This window comes from Rhipicephalus sanguineus, chromosome 2 (genome assembly GCF_013339695.2).
Source record: "Rhipicephalus sanguineus isolate Rsan-2018 chromosome 2, BIME_Rsan_1.4, whole genome shotgun sequence".
Lineage (NCBI taxonomy): Eukaryota > Metazoa > Arthropoda > Arachnida > Ixodida > Ixodidae > Rhipicephalus > Rhipicephalus sanguineus.
In genome coordinates this window covers 102,049,514-102,075,044 of record NC_051177.1, presented here as the reverse complement: position 1 = coordinate 102,075,044, position 25,531 = coordinate 102,049,514, and the positions used below count along the sequence as shown (strand labels likewise).

Here is a 25,531-nt window from a genome sequence, read left to right as displayed (position 1 = left end):
TGTTTTCTTTTCTTTGAGACCCTTGTCTGCGTCTCATCCAGTCGAGATCTGCGCGCGCGATCTCAAAAGTAAACTTTTAAAAGGAACACTATATGTTCTGTGTTTTCAAAATGAACAAATGACTCCCCATAGCAAGTTTCAAGCTTTCCCGGCGTCGAAAAAACCCAAGGTCCAACCATTAAAAACAAATAAAGTATTTTGAAATCAGCGACATAAAGCTGGCGTGCCTCCTGAGCCAAAATTTAGGTGCGAATTTTAAATTAAAGAATATACAAGTAGAAGAAGAGAAAGGGTCCGTCTGACCTTTAATTTCCCACGCTGGTGATAAATCTTGTCTCGCCTAAAGTATAAAAACAGAGTACTGAAAGAACGCCTTACCAGTTTAAGCATGAGACTAGGAAGTTATCATGGACCGAATGTGGTGCGCAGGTTCTCGGTATTAAGAGCAGGCTATAAAGGGTTCCGCATGTGATTACGTGCTTGTAAAAATAAAACTTCAAATCGCGGAGCCGCCTGCTTATCCACAGTAAAACTCTGCCTTAGTCAACATCGACCATCCTGTGCTACTTAGGCATATTCTCCGCAGTTTAAAACCTTGGAAAGAGCCTGCGAACTGCGTGAAGGTGCGTAGGTAGGTCAAAAACAGGTAAAAAAATGACACAGTGTACGCATTATCAATATAAATTCAAACGACTGTATTGCAGCGTGTGTTAAAGAATGTATATGCTCTGGTGACGAGAAAATGCGGCGCATCTGCAAGACACAGATGTCGACACGACTTTACATATCGAGCGCGACGTTGCATAAATTAAAGCTCACTCGCCGAACATCCTACGTGTGTGTACTTAACCATCTTCTTGATCTTCAGGTGCGCTGATGCAGCTGGTATCCGCGCTTCCAATAAACAAGTCAATTACAGCAGATTCAAGGAGGGATTAAAAGCGTTGCATGTTTCAAGGCAATACAGTTCCTCGCACGGGTGAAGAAGAGTGTATAGAACTCGGTACCTGTCAGTCAGCATTGTCGACTTTTTTCTGCATCTACTTATCGCAAATAACAATAACAAAAAAAAAACAGTTGTTCTGGTTGGACAAACACTCAAGTTAACCAACGTCCTTAATTTCGTTCGCATCGCCTGCGATCGCGACCATTCTGGAAGAAAAACGCTAAGGCGTTTATTTCGAGCCCCTCACGTCTTTTGCTTGCATTGATAATTTGAATTATTTACGGTGAGGTTTAACGTCAGAAATCGCATGAAGGATAACATAGTGGCAGGTTCCAGATTAATCATAACCTATATTTCTTCAACGTGCGCTATGTGTAGGCCCGTAGTTCGATCTTTACTGACCTCTAACACACGTGCAGCTGTTATAAAAAAATAGAACGTGGGACGACATCGAAGTAGCAAAATCTAAAAACTAAATGCCGATAACAACTGCCCACAACTTTCAGCGTGGAAACAACAAGCAAACGCGACGAGAACGAAAACTCAGAAGCCCTGCTTATCTACTTCAAACGGGCCACATGACCGAGAGTGTGAACTGAACTAGACTTTGGCCCACGAATTCGCAACGGCTGCTATCTCGAGGCAGCAAGAAGCAGCCCGAAGAGACGAGTTTCCTTTTAACCGTCTCTCTGCGAGACGATCAGCTGGCAACTACTCGACACACATAGCGCAGCCCGACACTTTTTCAAGACAACGCCGTCACCCAACCCATCCGCGGGTTTCATACGCGAAACACATGTTGGAGCGCAGACTTTACGGCCTCGTGGCTCGCCAGAAGCCTTCCATCAGCACGGACTGCTTGACCCGAAACAATGCCGTGAAGCAAATGCAAGCAAAAGAGCCGCACGGCAACAGCAGATCCGGGACAGCCAGTAGTCTGCCACTGGGGCCGATCAAAGCACATCGAAGGGGTGATGACGTGACGCGAGCTCAGACGCGCGAGAAGAGACAAAAGATGAGAAATGAATAAAAAACTCGGTCGGCCAACGAGGCAACAAGAAAAAGCCTTGCCGAGAAGCAGTCCCGTCTACACCTGCCTCCGCAGCAGGAAAATCGCGGTAAAACTCGCTAGCTCGGAACAATGGTCTAAAAATGCTAAGACCCGGTGGTTACTGCCGTTATACTTGCGCATGAACGAGTTTCAGGAGAGCGAATCGACGACGCTCGAATTTTGAAAACGTCCTCCTCTCTCCGACACGTCCGGATAGGTTGCGATAGACCGCACCTCCCTTTGAAGGTCGCTCTTAAAGGAACGATACCGGATGATTCCTTATTTTTCGCCTCCGGGACATAGCTTACCGGCAAAGCAACGGTATTACGCCGGGGTTCACGCCAAAGAGAGCACACACAGCGAAACCGTGTATCACCTCGGTGCAACAAGAGGTGTGGCGGAGACTAATCCGAGTCCAGCTCCACGAATTCTTTCAGACTCCCCGGTCCGGAGTAGATATTTTGAGGGCGCATGCCGAAAAACACGAGCCAGACTGGCTTCTGTCGACACGCCCTTCAGAAACGCGCGATGTTTGGGCGCTGCGTACCACAAACCCCCCCGATATACGCTCACAGAGGGGCAAGCCCACCGCTGTTTAGAAACGAGCCGTCCGGCGAGAGCCGCGCAGGCAACGTACACGCCGCGAAGTCAATTTCACAAATTTCACGGTGCAGTGATTAGCGGAGAAGGCTTTCGAGCTTGTGGGATACGAAGAGAAAGTCCGAGAGCGTCGGTGCATACGAAACGAAAGTGCGCCGAGCCAACGGAGCAGTCGCTGCATGCCCGTTGCTTGCTGGGCCACTACGAGCAAAGCAGGCCGCTTACTTGAATCATCGCACGCCGCGCAGGCGCTTAGCGCGTTGCCAAATGAATTACTGGTAAACGGGTACTCACGCTCCTTTTCATGATCGAATCCGACTACCACAAAATAGTCCGCCAGCCGGGACATCCTACGTTCAGGTAGAATCCGAAATCCATCGGGCTGACAATGACAACCAACACACGGGCTCCATCTTCCCACCGGGATCACTGGAGAAAACTACGGCGCATGCGCTGCGACCGCGTGCAGGAAGTTGTGAAACGCGTCCAAGCTAATCCGTTTCCTGTTTAAAGTTGATGTAATAATAAAGTTTTCTAAAGTTTTTAATACACTAAAGTTATTGACTTGTTTTAAAAGTTTATTAAAGTTAGTTATTAATAAAATTAAGCACAGTCTTCACAATACAAATGTGACAACAGGTAGCGCTGCAAAACAAAAAAAATTTTATTAACAAAATATTGTTATTAAATTTATTATTGTTGTATAATGTTGTATTAGTACAAACGTTGTTGTTTTTAATTGAGCACTAAAATGTTTTATATCTTCTATTTGTTAAATATTAGCTTGACAGCGCCACCACAAGAAATGTCTAGTCGGACATGACACGTCTTAGCGGCTCGGTGGCCCTCTCTTTTCTTCTGTCTTGTTCATGTCGACCAGTCGGGCGCCAAAGCCACGTGTTCCTTTTTAACCCGTGCGCTGATTACCCTACTTGCCAAGTGAGACCACAAGTAATTCTTGTGTCCTAACATCCCAGGGAAACCATGGGGTTCGTCAAAGTTGTAAAGAACAAGGCCTACTTTAAGAGGTTTCAAGTGAAGTTCAAGCGCAGGCGAGAGGGTAAGACTGACTACTACGCCCGCCGTAGGCTGGTTGTACAGGACAAGAACAAGTACAATTCCCCCAAGTACCGCATGATCGTCCGGATCACGAACCGCGACATCATCTGCCAGGTTGCGTACGCTCGCATCGAGGGTGACGTGATCGTGTGCGCCGCTTACGCTCACGAGCTGCCGCAGTACGGCGTCAAGTTAGGCCTAACCAATTATGCCGCCGCTTACTGCACGGGTCTGCTGCTGGCGCGCCGCATGCTTCAGAAGTTCAAGCTCGACGAGATCTACAAAGGCTGCGAGGAGGCCACGGGCGAGGACTACTGCGTCGAGAGCGAGGACGGGCAGCCAGGCGCCTTCCGCTGCTTCCTCGACGTAGGCCTGGCGCGCACCACGACGGGAGCTCGCATCTTCGGCTGCCTGAAGGGAGCCGTGGACGGCGGCATGGACATCCCGCACAGCAACAAGCGCTTCCCGGGCTACGACAACGAGACAAAGGAGTTCAACGCCGAAGTTCACCGACGTCACATCTACGGGCAGCACGTGGCTGAATACATGAAGGTGCTGCTTGAGGAAGACGAGGAAGCCTACAAGCGCCAGTTCGCGCGCTACAACAAGCTCGGAGTAACGGCCGACGAGATCGAGGAGATCTACAAGAAGGCCCACGCCGCCATCCGCGCCGACCCGACGCACAAGCCCAAGGTTCCGCGCCCCAACGTCGAGAAGAAGAGGTGGAACCGTGCCAAGATGACCCTGTCCGAGCGCCGGAACAGGGTTGCCCAGAAGAAGGCCTCCTACATCAAAAAGCTAGAGGCCGGAGACGCCGACTGAAGGGCCAACGGCACGCCATGGGCGGAATAAAAGCGGTACTCGTTACCACTACAGTACATGTATTGCGTTTCCTGTCATTTGTATAGCACCGCGTACCTAGAGACTAATGCTTGCCAGTACGGACGTGCAATCTGACAAGTCTTTCAAAGCGGTACAATACTGAGGTTAGTACCTTATTCCAAGTACTGCGCGGCACTGATTACATTGAGTGCAAGTTTCATGTCAACAGCTAAGGGGAATGATCGTTTCTCCGTATTTCTTTCACATTACACTCTTGTTAAGTAAATGTCGCTCAACTTGCACTGCTTGCATTTTGTGTACCAAGGCACTGCATTGAACTGCACTGACTTCGTGTTTTGTGAAAGCATGCCAGATAAGCTAAAATCCACTCCACTGCAGAGCAAAAGCAGGGTTGTTTGTACGTGCTTACATACAGAGAGAACGCACAGAAAGGCAGGGTGATTGACCATACTCACCTGCACTACAATTCCTGCAGAGTGACTGCAATTCAGATATGCCGGTCTTAGTGAAACAGACTGCAAGTGCTTGGCTGAAACACTGTTTGCACAAGCTTCTTGTGCTCTTCCTTCCAACTGGTCATCAATAAGTCTTGCACCGCAGTGGCACATAAGCACAAAGCAGATGTCTTCATGAACCATTTCTTAACGCGACAGTCAGAGAGACCTGGCCCAGATGACCAAAGCATGGTAGCCATTTGCCTCTCTGACAAAAAACGGTTCTGGTCATCTAGTCAGTGATGTACTACAGATGGCTTGCACTGACGTCATTGAAAACGCTGTGTTGGAGCACGAGCATGTGGGGACGTGACGTTTCCGATGTCGCGTTAATGTTAAAACATCACATGCAGGTTCTTTCATTATTCACACACAGAGACGTTCCTGCTGCATCGTTTTCGCGTAGACTCAACTTGTTTGTCATCAAAGCCGCCACCGTGGAGTCGCAGTTCCTTTCAGAAGCTGCGTCCATGACGTCACGTGCAAGCCATCTATAGCGGGGTCAATGACTGTCCGGCTAATGACATAGGTCTAGAGCACACACTCATGAGTGCAGGCTTCTGTGTACCCACTTTTGACGTGGAAAGCCGCTTCCTTCTAAAGTTGTACCTGACTGTAGTCTATGCAATCATGACGGATCTTTTCTGAAAGTTCAAAACATGACCTACAGGCAGCGTTATGGGTATTCTGTTGACAAGACATTTGTAAAATAAGGCTTATTCAGACATCAACAATGGACCGTCCTTTCATCTCTCTCTGCATTAAGCTAGATTAAAATGTGCCAACTTGGTTTGAAATTTAAGCATTTAATGCGCGAGCTCATCAAACAGGGTAATGTTACTCGTGTACATTGCTTATCCTGTTGTAGCTAGCAACATCTGAAGCCAGGGGCAGATAGAGGATCTTTATGAAGCAGAAGGGGGGGTCAGCTTATAGGAGGACCTGATAGGTCCTTATCTTGGAGATGTATGTACTAAGAAGGGGGGGGGGGGAAGCAAGACATCCAGACCCTTCTTCTAGGTCCGCCCATGCCTGAAGCCCCGGTTTGCTGTGGCAACTGCCGAAAAAGTCGTGGCGAGCTACTTGCCACCACCATTCGAACCACCGGCAAGCTAAATTCAACGACCTCGCTGTGCCGTCAGTAAAGTTGTTTCTCTCTCTGCAAGTTTAGCATACCTTTATTTAGAGCAGTACTTTTTATCTTTTTCTTGAGAGCAGGATGTGCTGTAGGGATAAGTGTTAAAAAACTTGAATGAGATGCCTCTTCTAACTCCTCTGACTGCAGTATTGCAGAGCTCAAATATGAAGCCAGCCAGAATCATTACCTTGTGCTTGACTGTTGACTCAAATGTCGCGGGATGGAATCCTGGCTGTGGCGGCTGCATTTCGATGGAGGTAAAATGCTGGAGGCCCGTGTACTTAGATTTAGGTGCATGTTTAAGAACCCCAGGCAGTCGAAATTTACGGAGCCCTCCACATAATCATATTATGGTTTTGGGACGTAAAACCCCAACAGTTATTATTTAGCATCATTACCTTGTCGTCTTGCTGTAAAACAGCCATATTTTGTCTTTTCATGAATTTTACCACCCCCATCTATAAAATCGTTCTTTCACCGTGTAAGCCTATGCCTGTTTTCAGTGTTCAGTTCACTTTCCTTTTGCTTGAACACATAGACACTAATCACAGCACAGTCTCAAAATATTGAGGGACAATGTGCCTCCTGCAACATTGGCCTTTCCCTTGTGTATCAGTTACCTTGGTTTAATACTTTTAAAACGTGAATTAAGGCGAACTAAAAAATTCCTTGTTGAATTATGGATGTTTTTGTACTCCTGAAAAATCTGGGTGGTACGGTGAAACCCAACACCTTGAGCGTTTTATGAAGTTATTTAACTCTGGATATATAGGACACCGACATATAGGACTCCGGATATACAAAATCATTCGCTGTGTCAAACGGTGTTAACATCCCTTGGAAACATAATGCAAAAATAGCTCTGTACTACACATATATGGAACTTTTGTTCACTTGTGCATTTAGTATTGCTATATGATATGCATATTGTACGTGGTCGCTCGAACAATGCATGTGGGCACCTGATGAACTGACTTCACTAGGGCTGTGAGCTGAACTGGTCAGCTCTGCAACCACTAGTGTAAATATATTGTGTAAACAAGTCTCCACTGCAACTGCCTCGTCATTTGCGTAATAATACATTCAACACCATGCGATGCGGTGCCTCTGCAAATTCGTTTATCCTAAATGGCCCACGATCACATATGTCAACGAAAATATTAATGCCAAATCAACAGCACAGTTGTGGCAGATGCCGTCAAACTGAGCATCAATCCAAAGGGCAGTGCAAGCTGCAAAGTAAATACACGAAAGGTGCATATCTTAAAACATAGATGGTTCGTGCAGCAGGGTTTTTATTTGCACTGTGTGATGATGAACTTGTTTTATGCAACACAGTTGCATAATAATACAGTAAGGAGTACTGCTGCCATTTAATGAAGTCTACTGCACGGGGCTTTTGTTATTAGAGAGGACTGCCATGCAGCTTCAAAAATGCTAGAGAGCTCCCTGCCTGAAACACACATCACACAAGAAAGCGTGGACGAAAAATGAGTACCTTTGACTCTGCCCTACAGCAACAGCTTTATGAATTCCCGCTTCTCATGGTCTCACGAGACTGTCTGAGACATGCAAGATTTGTAGGTATAAGGTTCAAATAGGCATATTTTGCACTTCAAATTTCGATATATTGAACTCTCGTGGTACCCTTCAAGTTCGGCACATCCGGATTGACATGCCAGCAGCAATTCATTTTTTCTCCTGGTATGTGTGTACACGAGCAAAACTTTTTTGTCTTCAAAGGTATGCATTTCAGGCTGATATATGTTTATTCTTTTCTTTAATGGGGCACTAAAGAAGAAAATTGGATGGGCTGTATGAGCAAGTTATGCTTGTAGAAGAATACTAAATTTGCCCACCTCGTCATGGTAAAGCGGAACAAAACTGGTGTGCCATGAAGCTGCCGTGCCAGCCCTCCATATCACCAAGTTTCATAGCATATACTCAGAGCAATCTAATTTTTTAGTGGTGAAATCAATTGAGTGGTAAAAATCACTGTACACAAAAGGAGCCAAAGACTGCATTTAAAGGAGGTTATCCCTTGTAATCATGCAAGAACTCGATTGTATGTTGAGTAGGTTGACCATTGCGTGAGTAAAAGACAAGACAGAAGAAGACACACAAGGACACGCACAGTGCTACTGTTTCTTTGAATATTCTTTTGTCCTGTATGCTGAAAACACATTCAAAAGGCATTACCAATAAACCCACATTGCAACTCTTTGAATTGTATGCGCACGACGTCTCGTAGGACCCGAGTCTAAGTTTTTATCTACAGACTTGCAAGACCAACTTGTCATTGTCCACATTTGTCTTTGAGCCACTTGAATGTCTCTCCTATACTTATCATGTTAGGGCATAATCTACCTTCTCAAAACAACGTAGAGTGCAACCGGAAACACCCGATACAATTATTCTTATGCTTATACGTTACTCAAGAGAATAAAGTTGGTGTTTCACAAACCGAAACCGAGATATGCTGAAAAGTCAAGGACGCATAAAATTGATCGTGATTGTGGGGCACTTTAAGGCACGATTATACGAACTACCGTATATATTAGTGTAATGGCCGCAGGTTTTTTCCTCGAGACTTGGGGCGAAAATCGTGGGTACGCCCATTAAACAGAGAGAAAGACAAAACTTCTTTGTTTCGTACATGTTTTCAGCACTATTTGCCTATATTGAACTGCAGTACTCGCTTGTACTGCAAGAAGCGAAAAACAAACTTCGACACTTTCACACGGTTGCAAGAGTGTTATTCCTCACATACCTGCTCCTCGTCCTCTTTACTCGTCCCATCCTGAAACACGCCTCTGCCACTCCCTCCCCAAAAAAGCTTCGGAATTCTCACACCGCACAACGGATAACATCACTAACATTTTCAAAAATTAAGGGTGCTGCTAATACATGGATCAATTTTTAATATAATTTGGGAGGGGGGGGGGGGTTGTTTAACAAAGTTCTGGCTGCAGCAATTACACGAGTATATACAGTAAGCTCTAATGCATGCTACTCTTAAGAAGCGAGAAGCCCTGGCATCCAGTGTAATAGTTCCAACAGCCGTGTTGGAAACTTCATTGTCAAGATGGAAGCCATCACAGCAGCAACTCATAAAAAAACGCCAGGCCTGCGCTGAAACCGCAGCACAGTCACAGCAAAAGCTGGAAGAGCGGCGTTTCTAGAGCCCGTTAAGCTCTCTTGGGGCTACAATACAAGTACACTAGAAATGTACCCACTACGCCATAAATCACAATTTTTGAGAAGTTGGGAAGCACCTACAAAGCCATTATTCCGAGAAGCGAGGCACCAGCTACACGTCTGTAAGGCATTATGTGCACTTTGTTGACGTGACGACTGATGACGATGAAGAATTATGGCTCAGCCCTTTGTAATGGGTTGGAAGCTTTAAACGGCCCACCAGTTATGTAATTTGCATTGGGTGACACCCGGTCGCTATTTCCCTCTCCCGTCATGCTGTATAACATACGTTGACGTGGGAGAGAGACGAAGGGGGGTGAAGAACTTTACTGAGACCCCGAAGAAATGGATCATGCGCTTATGGGCTTCCTTGACAACCAATACCAGTGCACTTGCGAGGAACCCACTACGCTATAAATCATTGTAATTTTTGTGAAGTAGGGCAGCAGGCACTGTGCCATTTTTCATCATTCTACGGAGAGCGTTGGTACCTGCTAAACGCATGTAAGGCATTATGCGCACTTTGTTGATGCTGTGCCTGATGACGATGAAGAATTATGGCAGAGCCCTTTGTAATGGGTTGGAAGCATTCAACAACCTACTCGTTGCGCAATTCGCATTGTGTGACGCCTGGTTACAGAATTCGCGTTGTGCGACGCTTGGTGCTTATTTTACTTTTCTACCACACTATATTGCATATGCTAATGTGGTTCCTTCCCGACATGAAGCCTGTATAGGACCTTTTTGCAATGCAGTTTCAAGCACTGGCGTGGCTCAGAGGTTGAATACTGGGCTCCCACGCAGAGGGCCCAGGTTCGAACCTCGTTCCATCCTGGAATTGTTTTCTTATTTAGTTTTTTTTTCTTATTTCGAGCGATACTGGTTACGGACACCGGCGGCGGCGGACAACTACGGCACCAAAAACGGCTGGTGAAATGATCTCAAAACAGCTTTCGCTGTAAAAGACAATCCAGCAACAGAATGAAGCCCAGTTGTTCACTTCTTTTGCCGATGACATGTAGCAATTACCCTTCAACGCAAACATAAGAGCACACAGTCATGCAATGCCATTTCCGTAGAAAGGCATACTCCTACTTCCTTACCTTCCATATTTAGAGCACTTTCTTCGCAGCCACAATAAAATGGCATAACAAGGGTTAGACCCATAACTGAAAACTGCTTTTCAGAATTTACAATTGTACTTTACAACTTTTCAGGTGGCTTTGCAACACCTCTTCAAGTTATGGAATGATGTTACTATCAGCAGGACAGAAGGTTGTGCGAGTTGGTTCATATTCATACTTGAGAAGGCACGAAAAGACAACCACAAAAGAAAGGCAGTCATTGGTCATCATTTCAAAGGTTCTCTGGGATAAGCGTTTTATAGATGTGTGTTCTGAATAAAAAGTTTCAGTTGTTAGTAGCGCTTCGTCCTGTTTTTCGACCTTTCTTTCGTGGTTGTCTATTCACGTCTTTTCAGGTATGGACCTTTACTATCAGTCTCCGTTGCTTCATGAAACTCCTACCGCAAAATTTTATCGAATCAGTCAAACATAAATGGATTATATCACACGAGTCGTGAGCTGTCACTCTCTTTTTGTCACCAAAAGCACCCAGGAAACTAGACATGTGGGGATGGCAAAGGGATCATGCATGGTCCAAAAATCACGTGGCCATGCGTCGCAGCCTTGAGCATTTTCTCTTCGCCTTTTCTTTGACCACATTGGCCACTACTTCTGGTTCAGACAGGCATGGAGCTGGAACGCCATTCATGAAATCAGCCAATACCTTTCATGCCTACTTGCACCGTTCTGCAGCTGCGTAGTTTGTACGAGGACAGAGCCAGCAATATTTTACAATCTTTTCAGATGAAATTACAAATTTCCTGCTGCATGCAGCACAATCACATTTGGCTTGCACGTCCACAGGTGCGATCACTATGGATCGGCAGCCTTTTCTGACCATATTCCTGAAAACTGTTGTGGAATACCTATAAAATGTCCTGATGCACCTACTAACACATCCGGTGTTGTTGAAATACAATTAATGTGCAGTGGTCCAACTGGTCTCAAGACACCATTTTCAAAATCCTGGTCAAGTTGTGTGAAACGTTAATTTTTGTCACTGCACTATAGCGAAGTCTGAATAGCTAAATCTGCACTAGTGAGACGGGGTACATACCGAGTGTTCAAGTTATAGCAATTTGCAGCAACGAGGGCAGCAACATTCACATACATGAATAACATTTTAGACTTGAAACCCACGATCCCTTAGCAACATTAATGAAGTGCTTGAAGCTCAATTTTCTGTGCACTTGTTTGACACGTTGGCACCTTTTTGTTATGTCACTGTGTCATTGTCAGGCCTTACCTTTTGGTACCCAGCTTCACTGTTAGAGAGGAAGGTTGGGCACGCTGTAGATTATTCCAGAGCTTGAATGTATTTAACTCTAGTTGGATACAACCTAAAGGGGCCAACAATTGGCCAGAATGTGCGATTAGATCCTGGTCGAAATGAAAAGACCGTGAATTATAGTGACAGATTCAAGCATCCTTTTCGCAATTTGAGTAGGATTTATATTCACACATCGCGTCTAAAAGCCATAAAAAACCAGTATGTCGCACCGCCCAGATTGAAGAGCCTTGAAGATGGATTATGGAGTAGCTCACTTTGCTGTACGTAGTCTGATGCTTCCATGCGCACCAGAATGAGGCCTAAAAATTATAGTTGTATATTATTATCCATCACCACTGTATTCTGTGCTGCTGACGAGATAAAAGGAGTTGCATGGTGAGAAGTGGAGCTGCATTCGCAGCGACTAGAGGAACATGTCGAGCCGCGGTGCGTGCCTGCAGAGTGCACGCATGTGCAGCAAACTGCCTCACACAAACACGAAGTGCTCTCACGCTCGCCTCTGACTGTTTGCAGCACGTGTTGTATGTACGAGACTTCACAGTTACCGCAAATTGAAAAGTTTTGATTAGAAATGTTTCACGGCGTATTCCACATTACCCTTCTTGGATTAGGCACTTCAACCGGTAAGCTTTCCGTTGCGCTAAAGAAAACAGGTACCATAAAAAGTGGTTGTCGGTCCCTTTAAGATGGCAGGAGAGGCCTCACCCAGATGGCCAAAGTGCAGAAGCCAATTGCGTTGGCGACTAAAAAAATAGTCTCCCTCATGTACTCGGTGATGTTCCCCAACAGCGTGACCACCGACCATGCGTCTCATATAATGTCAGCCTATACTCCATCTCGCAAGCTGGTTGCAGCAGGGTGGAAGCTATGAGGCGTAAGCAAACCACATGCTTGCGCAGCAAAACATAGTTCTGTTTGTGTAATTGCATTATAGTCGGAGAAGATTAAGAGAACTGTTTGTTTGGAACATACTACATCACAGGAATACGAGATACGCTAATCACGATTCGCATGTACATCATAAGCATTTAATTGTTGTATCGGTAACTGCCAATTACTTTATTGTGATGACGAACCAACATGACAGCACCCATGCAGATGCAATCGCCCGCTTCGATCTGAACTTGTGCTTGCTACATGTCCACTTCCCTGACAGCAATAAATAAACAGTGGAACCGGCTATCGCTTTGTGTCATCTCACGCTGGGGACAAAGTATCAGGTAGGTTTTGTCCTTATTATTAAGATCAACTGTTTGTTCAGTCATGCCTGCTAAGCCTTGTCCCGGAGAATTTGAGGATGAACCTTGGAAACAGTGCAAAATAGACACAAATATACATTGCTGTCGAAGCGTCAGGACACAAATAACGCATATGCAAGCGCCGGTTCAGAACTTAAGAGCACACAGCTCACGACGGTGACTTCATAATTTTGACGCAAAAGGAGCCAGCTTCGACGGGTGCCGCCATGTTGTTCTTATCTTTTTCCGGCGCTACCATTGCTGCTAAGAGCAACACTGAGAGCATTGGTTTCTACCATGTGCTCGTTTTACTCACCAAACACATTTTTTTTTTGCGGCGCTGCCATTTTTACCCAACGCGTGAGCGCAGACGCTTTGTGGACGACACCCAGCAGGCAACGCGGCACGGATGAGTTCGTGAGGAGTGTTCACTCTACTCAATGGCTAAGCAGCCCCTTAGCTTCCACAGTGCTGCAACCAGCTTGTGAAATGAAGTATAGAGCAAGCACTCATAGGTGCAGGCCTGTGCGAGTCCACCTTTGAGGTGCAAATGCCGCCGACTTCTAAAGTTGTACCAGACTATAGTGTTGAAAAGATGTAGGACTAACAAAGATGATATGCAGATATTTGACGTCTTGTGAATCAAAAGAGCAGGCGACAGCTGTGCAAGGAGCTTATCGCTTGCTCTCAACACTAAGCAAAGTTCTTATCTGGAAAATATTGTATGTACCGACTCGTCCTGATTCTATGTTTCAGTGAAGTAAAGATTCTCTTAGACTTTTCAGTGCTAGTCTTTTCCGTCTTTCCATTTAGTTAAAGGGGACTTAAATCCTTATTCTTTGTGAGAAAACACATCTTGGGGATAGAAGATGCGAGCTGTGAACTCTGCCGATATCGTAGTCGTGCCCAGCACATGGAGTTTATAAGCACAGCGTAAAGTTCACCCCTAGAAGTACCCTCTACTGAAACAGAGGCCTGCTCATGTCATTTGGTTTGCCATCAACAGCCATTTTCCTGACAAACAAGCAGGTTTCCCAGAAAACTTCCTTTGGCCAAGTTGACACAAGAGGCAGAAAAGATGTTTGGAGCAGTGCTCTTCTTATTGTTACAGTCTAAATTGAAGTGATTGACTGCAAAGGTCAAAGTAAATCGAAAATCTGCTTTTTGTATTTTGATATTTATTGCGTACCTAGAATAGCAACCTACCGGTGTCGGTTCATGCTCAACCTCACTTGTATACACAAAAATTAAATGTAATGCCACCACGATCCTTCAGAATGAAGACTATGGTAGAGTACAGTAAAGGTAAACATTGCGCCAATAGTACATCCACTCGTATAAGGTCTCTACGAAATGTTACTTTGATAATACATTCTTTGGAAGGAATTTCACCTATTCCAGGGTGCTCATAAGGCTTTAAACAAGGGTGGTTCAGGGCGCACCCCCTATGAATATGTCAAGTTCATGGAGTAAGACAGGAGCGCAGACTCCGCTGCCACCCAACGCATTCACTCAAGACAAATCGTGCAACATGGACGTGAGCGTCTAGCTCATTCTTTTGCTCCCTCCCTCCACTCTTCATGATTTCTCCTTCCCTTGTGCTCCCAGCCGACTACTTACAACATTTAGTGCCATCTGTCAAGGCGCATGGAAATCACAGAACCTGCTCTCATATCGCATGCACTGAGACTGACAGAGGCCTGGCAGCAGGGAGCAGTTTGAGCGTAGCAAAATGGGTAGTCAAGAAGACTTGGGAATGTGGTGAAGAGTGACCATGTGCCGTTGCTATAGCAATGACAGAGAGACCCCACTGCCACCGTCTCTGCTCGAAGACCGGCGTCTCTCCTCCGCGGCTTTTCTTCATTCGTATCGCCATCTGGCGAATACACTGTGAAGCAAGATCCGGCGCTGCCGAACGTGTTCCTTCCAAACAATCGGAGTCGGCGCTCCTGTCTGACCTTACTAAGTGGTCACGGTTTCACCCATGCTCCATGGTGATGAAAAGCACAGCTCTGGCCTGCACTTACACTAGAGACTGAATGAACTGACACCCCAATGGCAACGCAAAGTTGGGATCCAACTGCTTTAACCGTGTGCTATGGCACGATTTTCACACTTAATAATTTGTGCATGGTTCCGTGCAACTCTTGCCCTCGGAGCCTCTTGGACTTTGTACAAAACGCCAACTTCTCTGCCCACAATTCTTTTCCTTTTTCAATGCTGTGGGCCGTTTGTATTGAAGTGACAATAATAGCAGTGCCAAAGTTTCCTCTAGTAATTTTTGCAGCAACCGCTAAAACTGCCACCCTCTTCTTTCCCTTTATGCACAACGCTGAGATGAGCTATTCACGTTTTCAATGGCTCCCTAAAAAGCACAAAGATGCAAATCAGACAAGACTCCAAAGTGTTTGGTTTAACAAGACTTTTCCTTTTTATATTTATGCGTGTATATATATATACATATATATGCATGTAGATTGGTCTAGACCCTGAAGAGAAAAATGCAAGGATGTCACACACCAGACAAAACAAAACGATGCGAAGGGGGAGAACAACTTAAGACACTGACGACACACTGTCTTTTCACCGACTTGCTGTGCGGTTACAAGAAACAATAAATAGGCTCAGTTCGTTGAATGGTGGGAAGCGCAACAGTTGCAGAACTCGGTGTCCAGAACTTGGTGTCCGAGAAAGTGACATGTCAGGGCTTCACTTTATTTCACTGGGAGCACGCATGGAAGCCTTGCAATATTTGCATCTCCAGCTTCTGTACATCATCTGAAACAGACAAAACAAGGACATCTCTATATGAGAAAAGAGGAAACTAACAAAAAAAACGGTGACCACTTGTGCATTAAAAGCGAGCTTTGTTTTCAAAGTGTTGAATGCCACCGCTTCCAAATATAGCTAAAGCTGGACACATACTAGATCACTGTTTCGAGATAACATGACACGGACCGCTTGGCACCTACAGGCAGTGCTTGTACCCAAGCTTCTATGAGTGCGCCTGTGCCGTAAAGTAGTTCCTCTGGAAGCCTTCATTTTGAGCAAAGATATAATTTTAGTTCAATTTCTTTTATTTCCCTGATAGAATACAACTCGTGGAAGAGTTTATTGTTCAGCTGGAGTAGTGAATTGCAACCACAGTGCCATCGTTCGTGTGAGTCAGCGCCTGCACAGTAACAGGCGTAATTGCAGGCCGGTGAGCAATACCGTATTGATTCGAATCTGAGCCGATGTTTTTTTTTTTTCGAAAAAACATGTGCAAAAGTGGGGGGGAGGGGGTCGGCTTAAATTCGAGTACAATGATTAAGCTTTTTTTTTTTGTTTTCTAGCCTAGCAAATTTCAGGGGTCGGCTTAGAATCGGGGCCGGCCTAGATTCGAGTGAATACGGTAAACGAGAGAGTAATGAAGTCGTTACTCTTTGAGAGATTCTAAACCAGACAGCCATCAGTTTTGCGGACACAATATGAGGGAACCACCAACTAACGTCATGCGCTACACACCAACCGTAATATTAACAACTTACAGGTGAAATCAAAAATTAACAAGCAGATATCGCCACCTGTCACAGTCGCTGGTCTGACAACAGGCGTGTGAAGCAATGTACACCACAGACAGGGACTAAACGGCAGAACGCGCAGCACCTCACACTCCAGACAAAACACCCGCAGAGGATGGTGACGACCGCTTTGTATCGCACACGGTAGTGGAACGCCGATCAACAGTGCAAATATTGGCAGCTGTTTCCAGGCAGCGCCGAGCGCTTATGCAGCAAACGAAACACCACGGTGATCGTCGTTATCGAACGCTGCACACAACACATAAACAAAGTTTTTTGTGGAATTCAAATTGGCATAAATGCACTAAGGTCAGTTTGCAAGAGCGCGATCTCACTGACGCCGCCGATACATTGTCGCGAATAGCAAAGGCGGTCATTTTGGTTGAGGTCCTTAAGCGAAGGAGAACACGCTTTTTGATTCCTCAGGTGAGCGTGACGCGAAGGCGATCAGCCGCGATGTCATGATGACACGGCAACATAGGCCGGCAAACTCACTCATGATTAGACTCACGGCTCGATCTGAGTGCGGGTAATATTTTGGAGAGTTTGAGTCCGGGTGAGTTCGGTTGAGACAAATTTTAGTGAGTTGAGCCCTAAGCACAAAATATATTTCTTGAGTGAGCTCCAAATTTTTTTGCCGACCTATGATGAGAACTACTCAACTTCAACATTACCATCAGCCTTACGACCGGCTCACGTTGATACTCACTTCTACTCAGGGATACTTCAACGCACTAGCGTTCATATGCCAGCTCAATATTTATTATCAGAGACGTGCCTTGACTCCCCCCCCCCCTTGCAAAATTTTTCAGATGAAGTTCTTGATAAAATTATCTCGTGTGAGTCATATCTTTCAATAAAAATGTCCTTACTGGATTGCAGTCACTGATAACTCGTATGCGAAGGTACGACATCAAAATGCATATCGTAGAGCATAGATTATACGAGATAGTGGCGTTTAAGTGCGTTGACATCCGATCGAAAAAAGCTAATTATACGCTAACGGACTCATGAGTCGACTCACTCAGACTCAGATCGAGCCATGAGTGAGCGAGTCCTAGGGAGTAATATTTAGGTGAGTCTGAGTGCGAGTGATTCTGCTTGAGAAAAATTTGAGTGAGCCTGACTCCGAGCGAGTCCGGTTGAGGAAAATTTTGGTGAGTCTTGAGTCCGAGTGAGCCCTAAGGGCGGAATATATTCCACGAACGAGCCTGAGTGAGCTCCACGTTTTCTACCGACCTATGCACGGCGATGCCATTGGCTGGAGGGGGGTCCTTTGATGGCGAAAAGCCGCTTTTTTCCTTGACTTGTACTCGAGTATAGCACTAAGTAAGGTGCGCAAGAGTGGACAGTGAAATTCGCTCTTCACTGCTCAAGTTCAGTGGCATACAAGCAGATGCCAGCATAGAAAAACAAGGGGCATACGTTAGTATTTCCTCAAACCATAAGGCACTATGGCTGTTCACGAGGATACCATACACAGCAAGCAAGCACCCAACAGAACATTGGACGAGATGTCTCGTGACTAATTTGTGGTGACCTGCCTGCCTGCACTGTGCACCATTCTGAGTACTTCCAAGTGAAAAGAAGAAATATTCCCAATCCTGAGCAGAAGACAAGGCATTGCCGGAGCTTGTAACTAAAATACTCTATTCTCAATGCCACACACATAACACAAATATAGGCAGACAAGGTAAAACCTAGGACCCATGGGTGTATTATAACCTTCATAGGCCAAAAGCCAGGTGGCAGAATGGTCTTAGCATTAATATTTAAAAAGCATATGATGCATGTTTCAATTCTTCCCCCTTGATGCAATGTGCCAGCATTTACACGAACTGTGAGAGACATCTTTCCCTTCTCGATTTATCACTATCTGGTGCATACGATTAAACTCCCCAGCATGAATGTGGTGTGCTCAAATAGTCGTACAATTAATCACTTGCATCTACATAAACGTGGCGACTGTCAAAGTTGCCCGAGACTAAAACCTTACAAACTAAAAAACTTCACAACCAGTACTTCCTGTACAACTGCATTATCTTCCAGTTGCAATCAGTTACAATCCGTCGTCCTGGAAGAACCTACAGCAGCCTGCTGCAGACAAACCGGAATTTTCGCACAGCCGAGCCTAAGATGCCAATGAGGGTGCCATGGAATACACCTGAGCTCAGCTGATGATTTTCAATGACCATCTTGCATACTAAAGACCACATTGCTTCGGATGCCTGCAGCCTACAAACTTTTGTTCTCACGAGCGCACCGAATTCCAATCAACAGCAGGTGACAGCTCACCAGGATAGAATCACTGTCTGCTCAGGAGGTGAGGAAGATGTGGAGGACGTGCGGGCCCTCTTGCGGCGCTCGGGGTCAGACTCATAGCCCGGCTGCGGGTCGGGCTGGGCATCTCTTAGCTCGGCGTAGTGCTCGGGCAAGAACTGCTGGACCAGGGCATCAAAGTCCCGCTCCAGGGTTCGTGCCTGTTGACACACCTGAGACTCCTTCTGCAAGCAGAGAGAGGGACACCCGTCAGCATTCATGCAAAGCCAGAAAACAACTACAGAGGGCAAACAAAAGAACCAGTGGTTATGAAAATCAGGAATTCAAATACAGTAAACGCTCATCAATTCGAAATCAAAAGGAACTATATAAAATTGTTCACATTAAGCGGAACGAACGAGCGGAGTTTGAATTAGCAGGTGGGCGCTAGAATGAACGGACATCGCACCACACTGCACGGGCAGAACCCAAAGAAGCAACCTCTGGATTCATCACGAATTAGGAGATGCTACACATTTGTGGGAAGTTATTTCGTGAAGTAAATTCATGGAGCCCTAACAGTGAACAGAATTAATTGATCATTAAGTGACACGCCAGAAACAAGCTGCGACATGCATTCATGTGAGCTGTGAGCCTTAAAGGGACTGTCTACCGCCCTTCATCGCGTTTCTGTTTTGTACCACAATCGAAAGCATACAGTCTGACGTGTCCAACCTTGCAGCGGTTTCTTTGGAAAGTGAGTAGAAATTTTTATAACAGAGTTTTTCGATCTGCGTTCGGTCTTCTTCCATTGGCGTGAAACATGCCCACAACACTGGTTGGTGGACGCGATGACGATTGTAGTGCCGGTAAAAATTAAAACCCGAAGCACGTGTGATTTCTGTAGGATTACATTATTTCCGCTGAACACTAATGTAATAAATGTAACAGTCGTTTTCAGAGCGCTAGCGATTAAATGAAGCCTTATTATACGGTTACAGAACACTTGTTTTGCTGTAATCACAGCCTATGTGTTTACTTTAGCACTGCTGCCTCAATCCAAGCCAAGTTGATTCATCAAAAAGACGATAAATGCACGCCTTCACAGCGCAGCACATGTGAGACATCCTAACAACAATACAGCGGCACAGTACGACCAGCGCGGAGAGCCACGTGGGATAGCACATGAGCTGAAGCAGATGCAATCGAAGGTGGTGCCGCAAGTTATGCCATCTTCGACAAATCGCACCGGGGCACCCAGGCGCTACGTCAATTGGACGAAACGGCACACCAGTGCAATTTGTCGAAGATGCCATTAAACGCCACCAGGCGCCTTTCTGGACACGAGAAAAAAAAAGCAAGAAATTACTCTCTGATGCAACCGAAAGCTGCCTCAAATGCGTAAAATACAATTTCAAGTTATACATGTTTGTTTTTAAGCAAAATGAGTTCACTTGCGATGATTTCTTGTCCTACCAGTAGATTGAACCACATCGCCGTTGGGTGACGCTGGCGGTCATTCTTTCAAGATTTTCAACATCAAATTAAAAATATAATTCCTTTTTTTTTTTGACAAAAGCATGCTCGTTGCCACCGATGTGACGAACGATCTTCTCATTTTCACCACAATCAGAAAAATTTTTCCGAGCGGTAGATAGGCCCTTTAAGGGGGGACATGGTATGTGTAGATATTTTCTGCATTTTTAACGAAACTTGATGAAAATATAAAAGCTTGTGTAGTTTTTTTCTGCTGATTTCAAACGTGTAAACCTTTTTCTTGTCGGTCAATTGATTCAGCTGATACACAAAGCTACCACTCTATTGTTTTCGGAGACAATAAGAAAAAAGTGCTCAGCAAAAAGTAAATATTAATGCATAGCTAGATAGTGCAATAAGCAATGAGTGCAACGCTGCAAACAGTTTTCAAATCAAATCATAATTCGTCATTCTGCAGATGGTAAAAGTTCAGTGTCCATACCATGGCTATCACACACAAGAAATTTATTAACTTTTAAATTTATATGTGCAGGAAATAGAAATTTAACGATTTACACAGTCCTCTTTTTCCAGTGCGATATATTCATACACTTTACCTTCTTGCAGTGCAAGGTGACTGCGGCTATCCCCGTCGCAAAGCACCGTGGTGTAGCGCCAGTTGCGCCGCTGAAGAGACCTCCTGAAGAGGATGAGGGCAGCCTCAACCTCCATTTCCCCAGCCTTCTTCTCAAGTGTGTTTTTTTTTTTTTTTTTGACACTGGATATCTTTCCACGCGGCATAAGGAGGGTCACTGTCCTTTGGGCCCGACTCGCACGCAGCACAAAAGTTGCTCAAGAGAACAAGTCAAGCACCAGCCCGCTGAACAACGCCGACACCGATGCGCGATGGATGACCGCGGGTCATCCACGACCCATCATACGACACCGCGATGTTTCCGCTGTGGCCTATATTGAGTTCGGCGTAAAGTTCACGAACCGAGCTCGCGCAGTCGCTCGTCAAATTACATGCAGCGCGATCGGCCGCGGTGTCTTCACGTAGCGTTGCCACGTTTTCGTGTGAAGACCCCGACGGCTGACGCCCATCAACGAGAAAACATCACTGAGCGCGGTCTGTCTGTTTCTTGTTGCCTGCATGGCACGCGCAGCCAGGACTTTCACGGTGGAAGGATTCATACGTTCATCACTAAGAACGCGCGGCAAGCTCCACACCGTCGCAGCTTCACCACTAGGTCGAACACACAAAACGCAACTTCACGGCGAGTCCGAACTCCCGGTCGTCTCGGACGATATGCATTTCCCAAATGCATGCTTTACACTTTGCAAAGGCCAACAAAGCGCTGTTGACCACGTCCAAATCTAGAATCGTGAAAGTAGTTCCATCAAGCGGGCGAGCTGCGTCGTCGGCACAGTCACCCACGAATTCGCATTTCCTCTCCGTCGCTGCAGCGGCTGCAGCGGACGACAACTCCGATAGCCTTTCTTCTACCTGCGCTTGTTCCTCGTCCAACTCAGATGGTTGCCGATAGATCGTACCTTGACGCACGCAACCGCTGCTCGAAGGGTCGGCGGCTGACGGACTTAAAGCTCCGCGACAGCCGATGCGGACGTTAGGCCTTCCGTGGAAGCATCCACGACTTCGCCATCGGAGGCGGTGGTTGTAGCGTCCTGGGCGTTTCGCTGTATTACGGAGCGTTTCATGAAATTAGCGACTAGCGTCCGTCGCACTCTTTTCGCATTAAACTTGTGCAGAGTGCGAAATTTGCGCTCAGGTTTTGACATCGCGGAAATCGTCAATGACACAGAGGCAAAATGGCGCGCGTCAATGCGCCGCTGAAAGCTCGGAGCAGACAATAGTCAAAAGACTCCACCAATAGGGAGGCAAGCTCAAGTCACGTGCGCCAAGTAGCGAATAGGAGGGCGCACTGATCCTCTTTTTGCCGCGCATTTTCTTCAGCTGCCAAGCTCAAGTTTACGGCGCGACGACAGCGCCGCTCTGTGACTGGAGAGAAGCTCTGGCGAAATTGGGGGCAGGCGCAGCCGACTCGGCGTGTTTGTCGACAGCGGGAACACGCGCGAAACTGGGACGCCGTGCCGACAGCTTGGCACGCTGAACCGAGAGGCTTGCTTTGCGAAGCTGCATTTCCGCGTTGGCAGAAGCGACACCGCGGAAGTGAGGTCCTAAGTATTGCTGTGTCGTGGCTTGCCACAACAGTGCAGACAACACCAAGGCACGCGATTCACGTGTGAAGCTGTATGGGTTCCCGGGAATGTCGCACGAGAAATAAAGGCGACAAGCGTGGATCACCGCAGTCTCGCCTTCTGTTTTGGCTGTCTGAGTTCATCGCTTTCGCTCGTTTGGACTACCTGAATCAGTAAGTGACGCGGCGGATGCACGCAGCGGCTACAGTAATGATTACTCGCTGTCTTCTCGCATTGTGAAAGTCCAGTTACGGTTGTAGGTGAAACAACTTTGTGTTTTGATTCCCGTGTTCGTGGGACCTACCCGTCGTTTTATAACGTTCACACTCGCGTTATTGGCCTGGTGTGCGACCGATGGCGGCGCTGCGAACGGCGCCTGTATGACGTCAGAGCGGGGATTCGCGCGCTTTCGTCTGCTACGTAGGCCCAGCGCCGTGTTGAAACCGCCGTTGTGGTAAATCTCAACAAAAAAGATGTTCAATTGGTTATCTTGCAACCGTGGGACTGCTTTTAACGTTCATTTAGAACTACAAATCTTTGTTTTTTAGAACTGCGGCCGCTTGTCGCCGCGGCGAGTGCTGCGCAATGGTGAAGTACTGCTCTGTGCCTCAGTGTACTTCGACCGCTCGTGAAAAAGGCGTTAGCTTTCACAACTACCCTAAGGAACCAAAGCTGAAGAAGAAGTGCATCGCAAGCTCAGAATGGGAAAGCGCTCCAGGCCTTCATCGACCGTGTGCAGCAAGCACTTCGCGGACAGTGACTTCTGCTACCCACCGTACGCGCGACTCTTAGGTAAGCTTGTGACCGTGTTTAAGCGCCCCACCAATACTTAAGGCGTTCATTGCACGCAGGCTATAAGCATAGGCGACTTACAGCAGGTGTGGTGCCGTCCCACAACCTGCCGCGAAGGCCCCTAGACAAAGAGCTGACGACGCGGCCTCCGAATCGCCTCGCAGGAAAGCGCGCCGCGTGAGCTCACCTGAGCGACGCAGGATATCTGAGACTACGGCTGCATTTGGATGGCGTACATACGTATTTTACTTATGAAGGCAAGTGCGTGTCTAGCGGACTGCTTATCACAATGTCATAAGCGAAACCTGTTGCCGCTGTTTAGTGCACATTCTCTAAAAGTTTTCACATGAGGCAGTGCAGACGCTTTTTTAAAAGCGGAGCTCTTTAAACTTTTCGTTAGGCTGCGTGGCGTGAAACTGGACCCAGCTTGCCTTTGCCACGTTAATCTCTGTGGCCCTGTGCGTGGTATAATCAGCGATTAACTATTTGTTATATTCTAATACCCATGCGACGGCCCTGTGCGGTATTAACAGGAACTACGACGTAATATCGTTCTCACTGAACCAACACTACGGGACAAACTGCGATCATGGGCATCGGCAGGGGGGTGTGCAACAAGGCGGCACTTGCGCACTTGTTTGCAGCACGAATGCAGCGGCGGTTATGCGATCTCCGTTGACGGCCTCGACCGCGCATTCAACAACGTGGCCTGCGTCGTACACTGCCTCACCCTCGATGAGGCACCGCTACCTTTCACAAGCTTTATCTACATACTTGTAGATGCTGGAGAAGGGCACGCTTACTGAAATATTGAAAGCACCACCCAAAGTAATAAGTATCGTACGGCGGAAACAAGATAACGAGCGAGAACACTCACACATATTTTCACTTTCTAACCAGCAATGCGGCCGGTGGCATCGGCGCACTCGTCGACCATTCGGGTGATTTCTTGGCCCTGTAGATTGGGCCTCAACTAAAACAAGTTCAAGATTACACTCGAAAACATTCGTTGCAGGCGTTAGTTGACCGTCGCGAGGCTGTTCGTTCGACAAAGTTCCCGCCTGAAGCAGACGATCCGCATACAGGAGCAGCGGCTGCTGCAGCGCGGTTGAGAGCGGAGCCCCCGCTCTGACGTCACACGCGAGAGGGCGCCACTCCAAGATCTCGAGGCCAATACCGTTAGCGTTGCGCGGTTGGTTGAATTCAACTGAACTCGGCACATTGTCAAAAGTAAAGATCAGCTAGCTGCCTCGCGTCTTAATCAGTGGGTGATGCTCCAGCGGCAGAGAGCTTGACTCTAACCTTCTCAGGAAAAGGTGCCATGGCCGTATAATGTCAGAATGAGACTCACCTCGAGGTATACGTCTTACACGGTGTAATCGTGACGTGGGAAATGCATTTTTTTTTTTCGCTTTGAGTCGGGCGTCGTCGTCGTCGATAGTCTGCTCTTCACCGTAAACGTGATTGACGAGCCTTTCTCCTTTTATCAAATTCGCTTTTCGGACGTGCCTGTTCAGCTTGAAGATCTCTTTGAAGCCGCACTGCAGGCGGTACATTGTGAGGCCCGCAAGTGCACCGCGAGAGCTCTGCACGTGCACGGAAGCGAGCGGCAGCGACTTTACGCGTTTTCCGCCTCGATCGCGTCAGCGAGGCATGTCGAGAAGGGTGTTTCCACTCCACTAACGTCGGAAAACTGCGTCGGTGGTTCTTTTTATTCTTCTTTCCTACATGCCCGGTTTCAGTTCAGACCAAAGGTGCTTCTTCCCTACACGCCTGGTTTCAGTTCCCGATGGCATGTAGGGAAGGGTGTTTCAGTTCCACTAACGTCATCGGCTATTTGTTGGGCTAACTATTGCCTTCTTAATTTCTGGTGGACCGGTGGCGAGTAATTAGATTTACTCAATATTTGTGGCACATACCCATTTTATAATGGACCGTGACCACTAGCGTGAATCACGGGGGGTCAGGGGGGTCCTGACCCCCCTTGTGTTCAGGCTAGTGGGGGTCGAGAGTGAGACCCCTTGCACTGTCTCCCCTTGAGATGTATCTTTCAAACGGCATGTATTTGAATTGCTTGAGAGTTAAGTATAGTGCAATAACTTTTTTTGTTAATGCCTGTTCATTTTGTAGTGTGTGTAGGCCTGTGTTCAATACCCTTCAGCTCTGTGAGACTATTGAAATTGCACTGCCGCTTGACCGCTTTCGGAGAAGACTCAATAGAGCAATGCAATTACATGAG

At 46.7% G+C, this 25,531-nt stretch overlaps 3 protein-coding genes across 12 annotated transcripts in view; 1 reads left to right on the top strand and 2 right to left on the bottom strand.

The window, feature by feature from the left end:
* Window positions 1-3,047, bottom strand: part of LOC119383478 (myotubularin-related protein 5-like) — a 141,110-nt gene extending 138,063 nt beyond the window's left edge. The window contains 1 exon segment of the mRNA XM_049412532.1: window positions 2,892-3,047. Within this exon segment, the coding sequence (XP_049268489.1) occupies window positions 2,892-2,946 (55 nt within the window). The 5' untranslated portion in view covers window positions 2,947-3,047.
* Window positions 3,048-3,443: 396 nt separating this feature from the next.
* LOC119383477 (60S ribosomal protein L5-A) lies at window positions 3,444-4,536 on the top strand. Its single transcript, XM_037651628.2, has one exon. The coding sequence runs from the start codon at window positions 3,582-3,584 to the stop codon at window positions 4,476-4,478; it is 897 nt and encodes a 298-aa protein (XP_037507556.1). The 5' UTR covers window positions 3,444-3,581; the 3' UTR covers window positions 4,479-4,536.
* Window positions 4,537-15,389: 10,853 nt separating this feature from the next.
* The window catches only part of LOC119383475 (transcription intermediary factor 1-alpha), a 172,997-nt gene continuing 162,855 nt past the window's right edge, over window positions 15,390-25,531 (bottom strand). For all 10 annotated transcript variants that reach the window (XM_049412533.1, XM_049412536.1, XM_049412534.1 and 7 more), the window contains 2 exons: window positions 18,841-19,049; window positions 15,390-15,760 (listed from right to left, as the gene is read on the bottom strand). In XM_049412533.1, coding sequence (XP_049268490.1) covers window position 15,760; window positions 18,841-19,049 — 210 coding nt within the window. In that variant the 3' untranslated portion in view covers window positions 15,390-15,759. The remainder of the gene's footprint in view (window positions 15,761-18,840; window positions 19,050-25,531) is intronic.

What these genes read in the sequence shown, in the direction of transcription:
- LOC119383477 (XM_037651628.2), top strand. Translation starts at nt 3,582, where the DNA reads ATGGGGTTCGTCAAAGTTGTAAAGAACAAGGCCTACTTTAAGAGGTTT.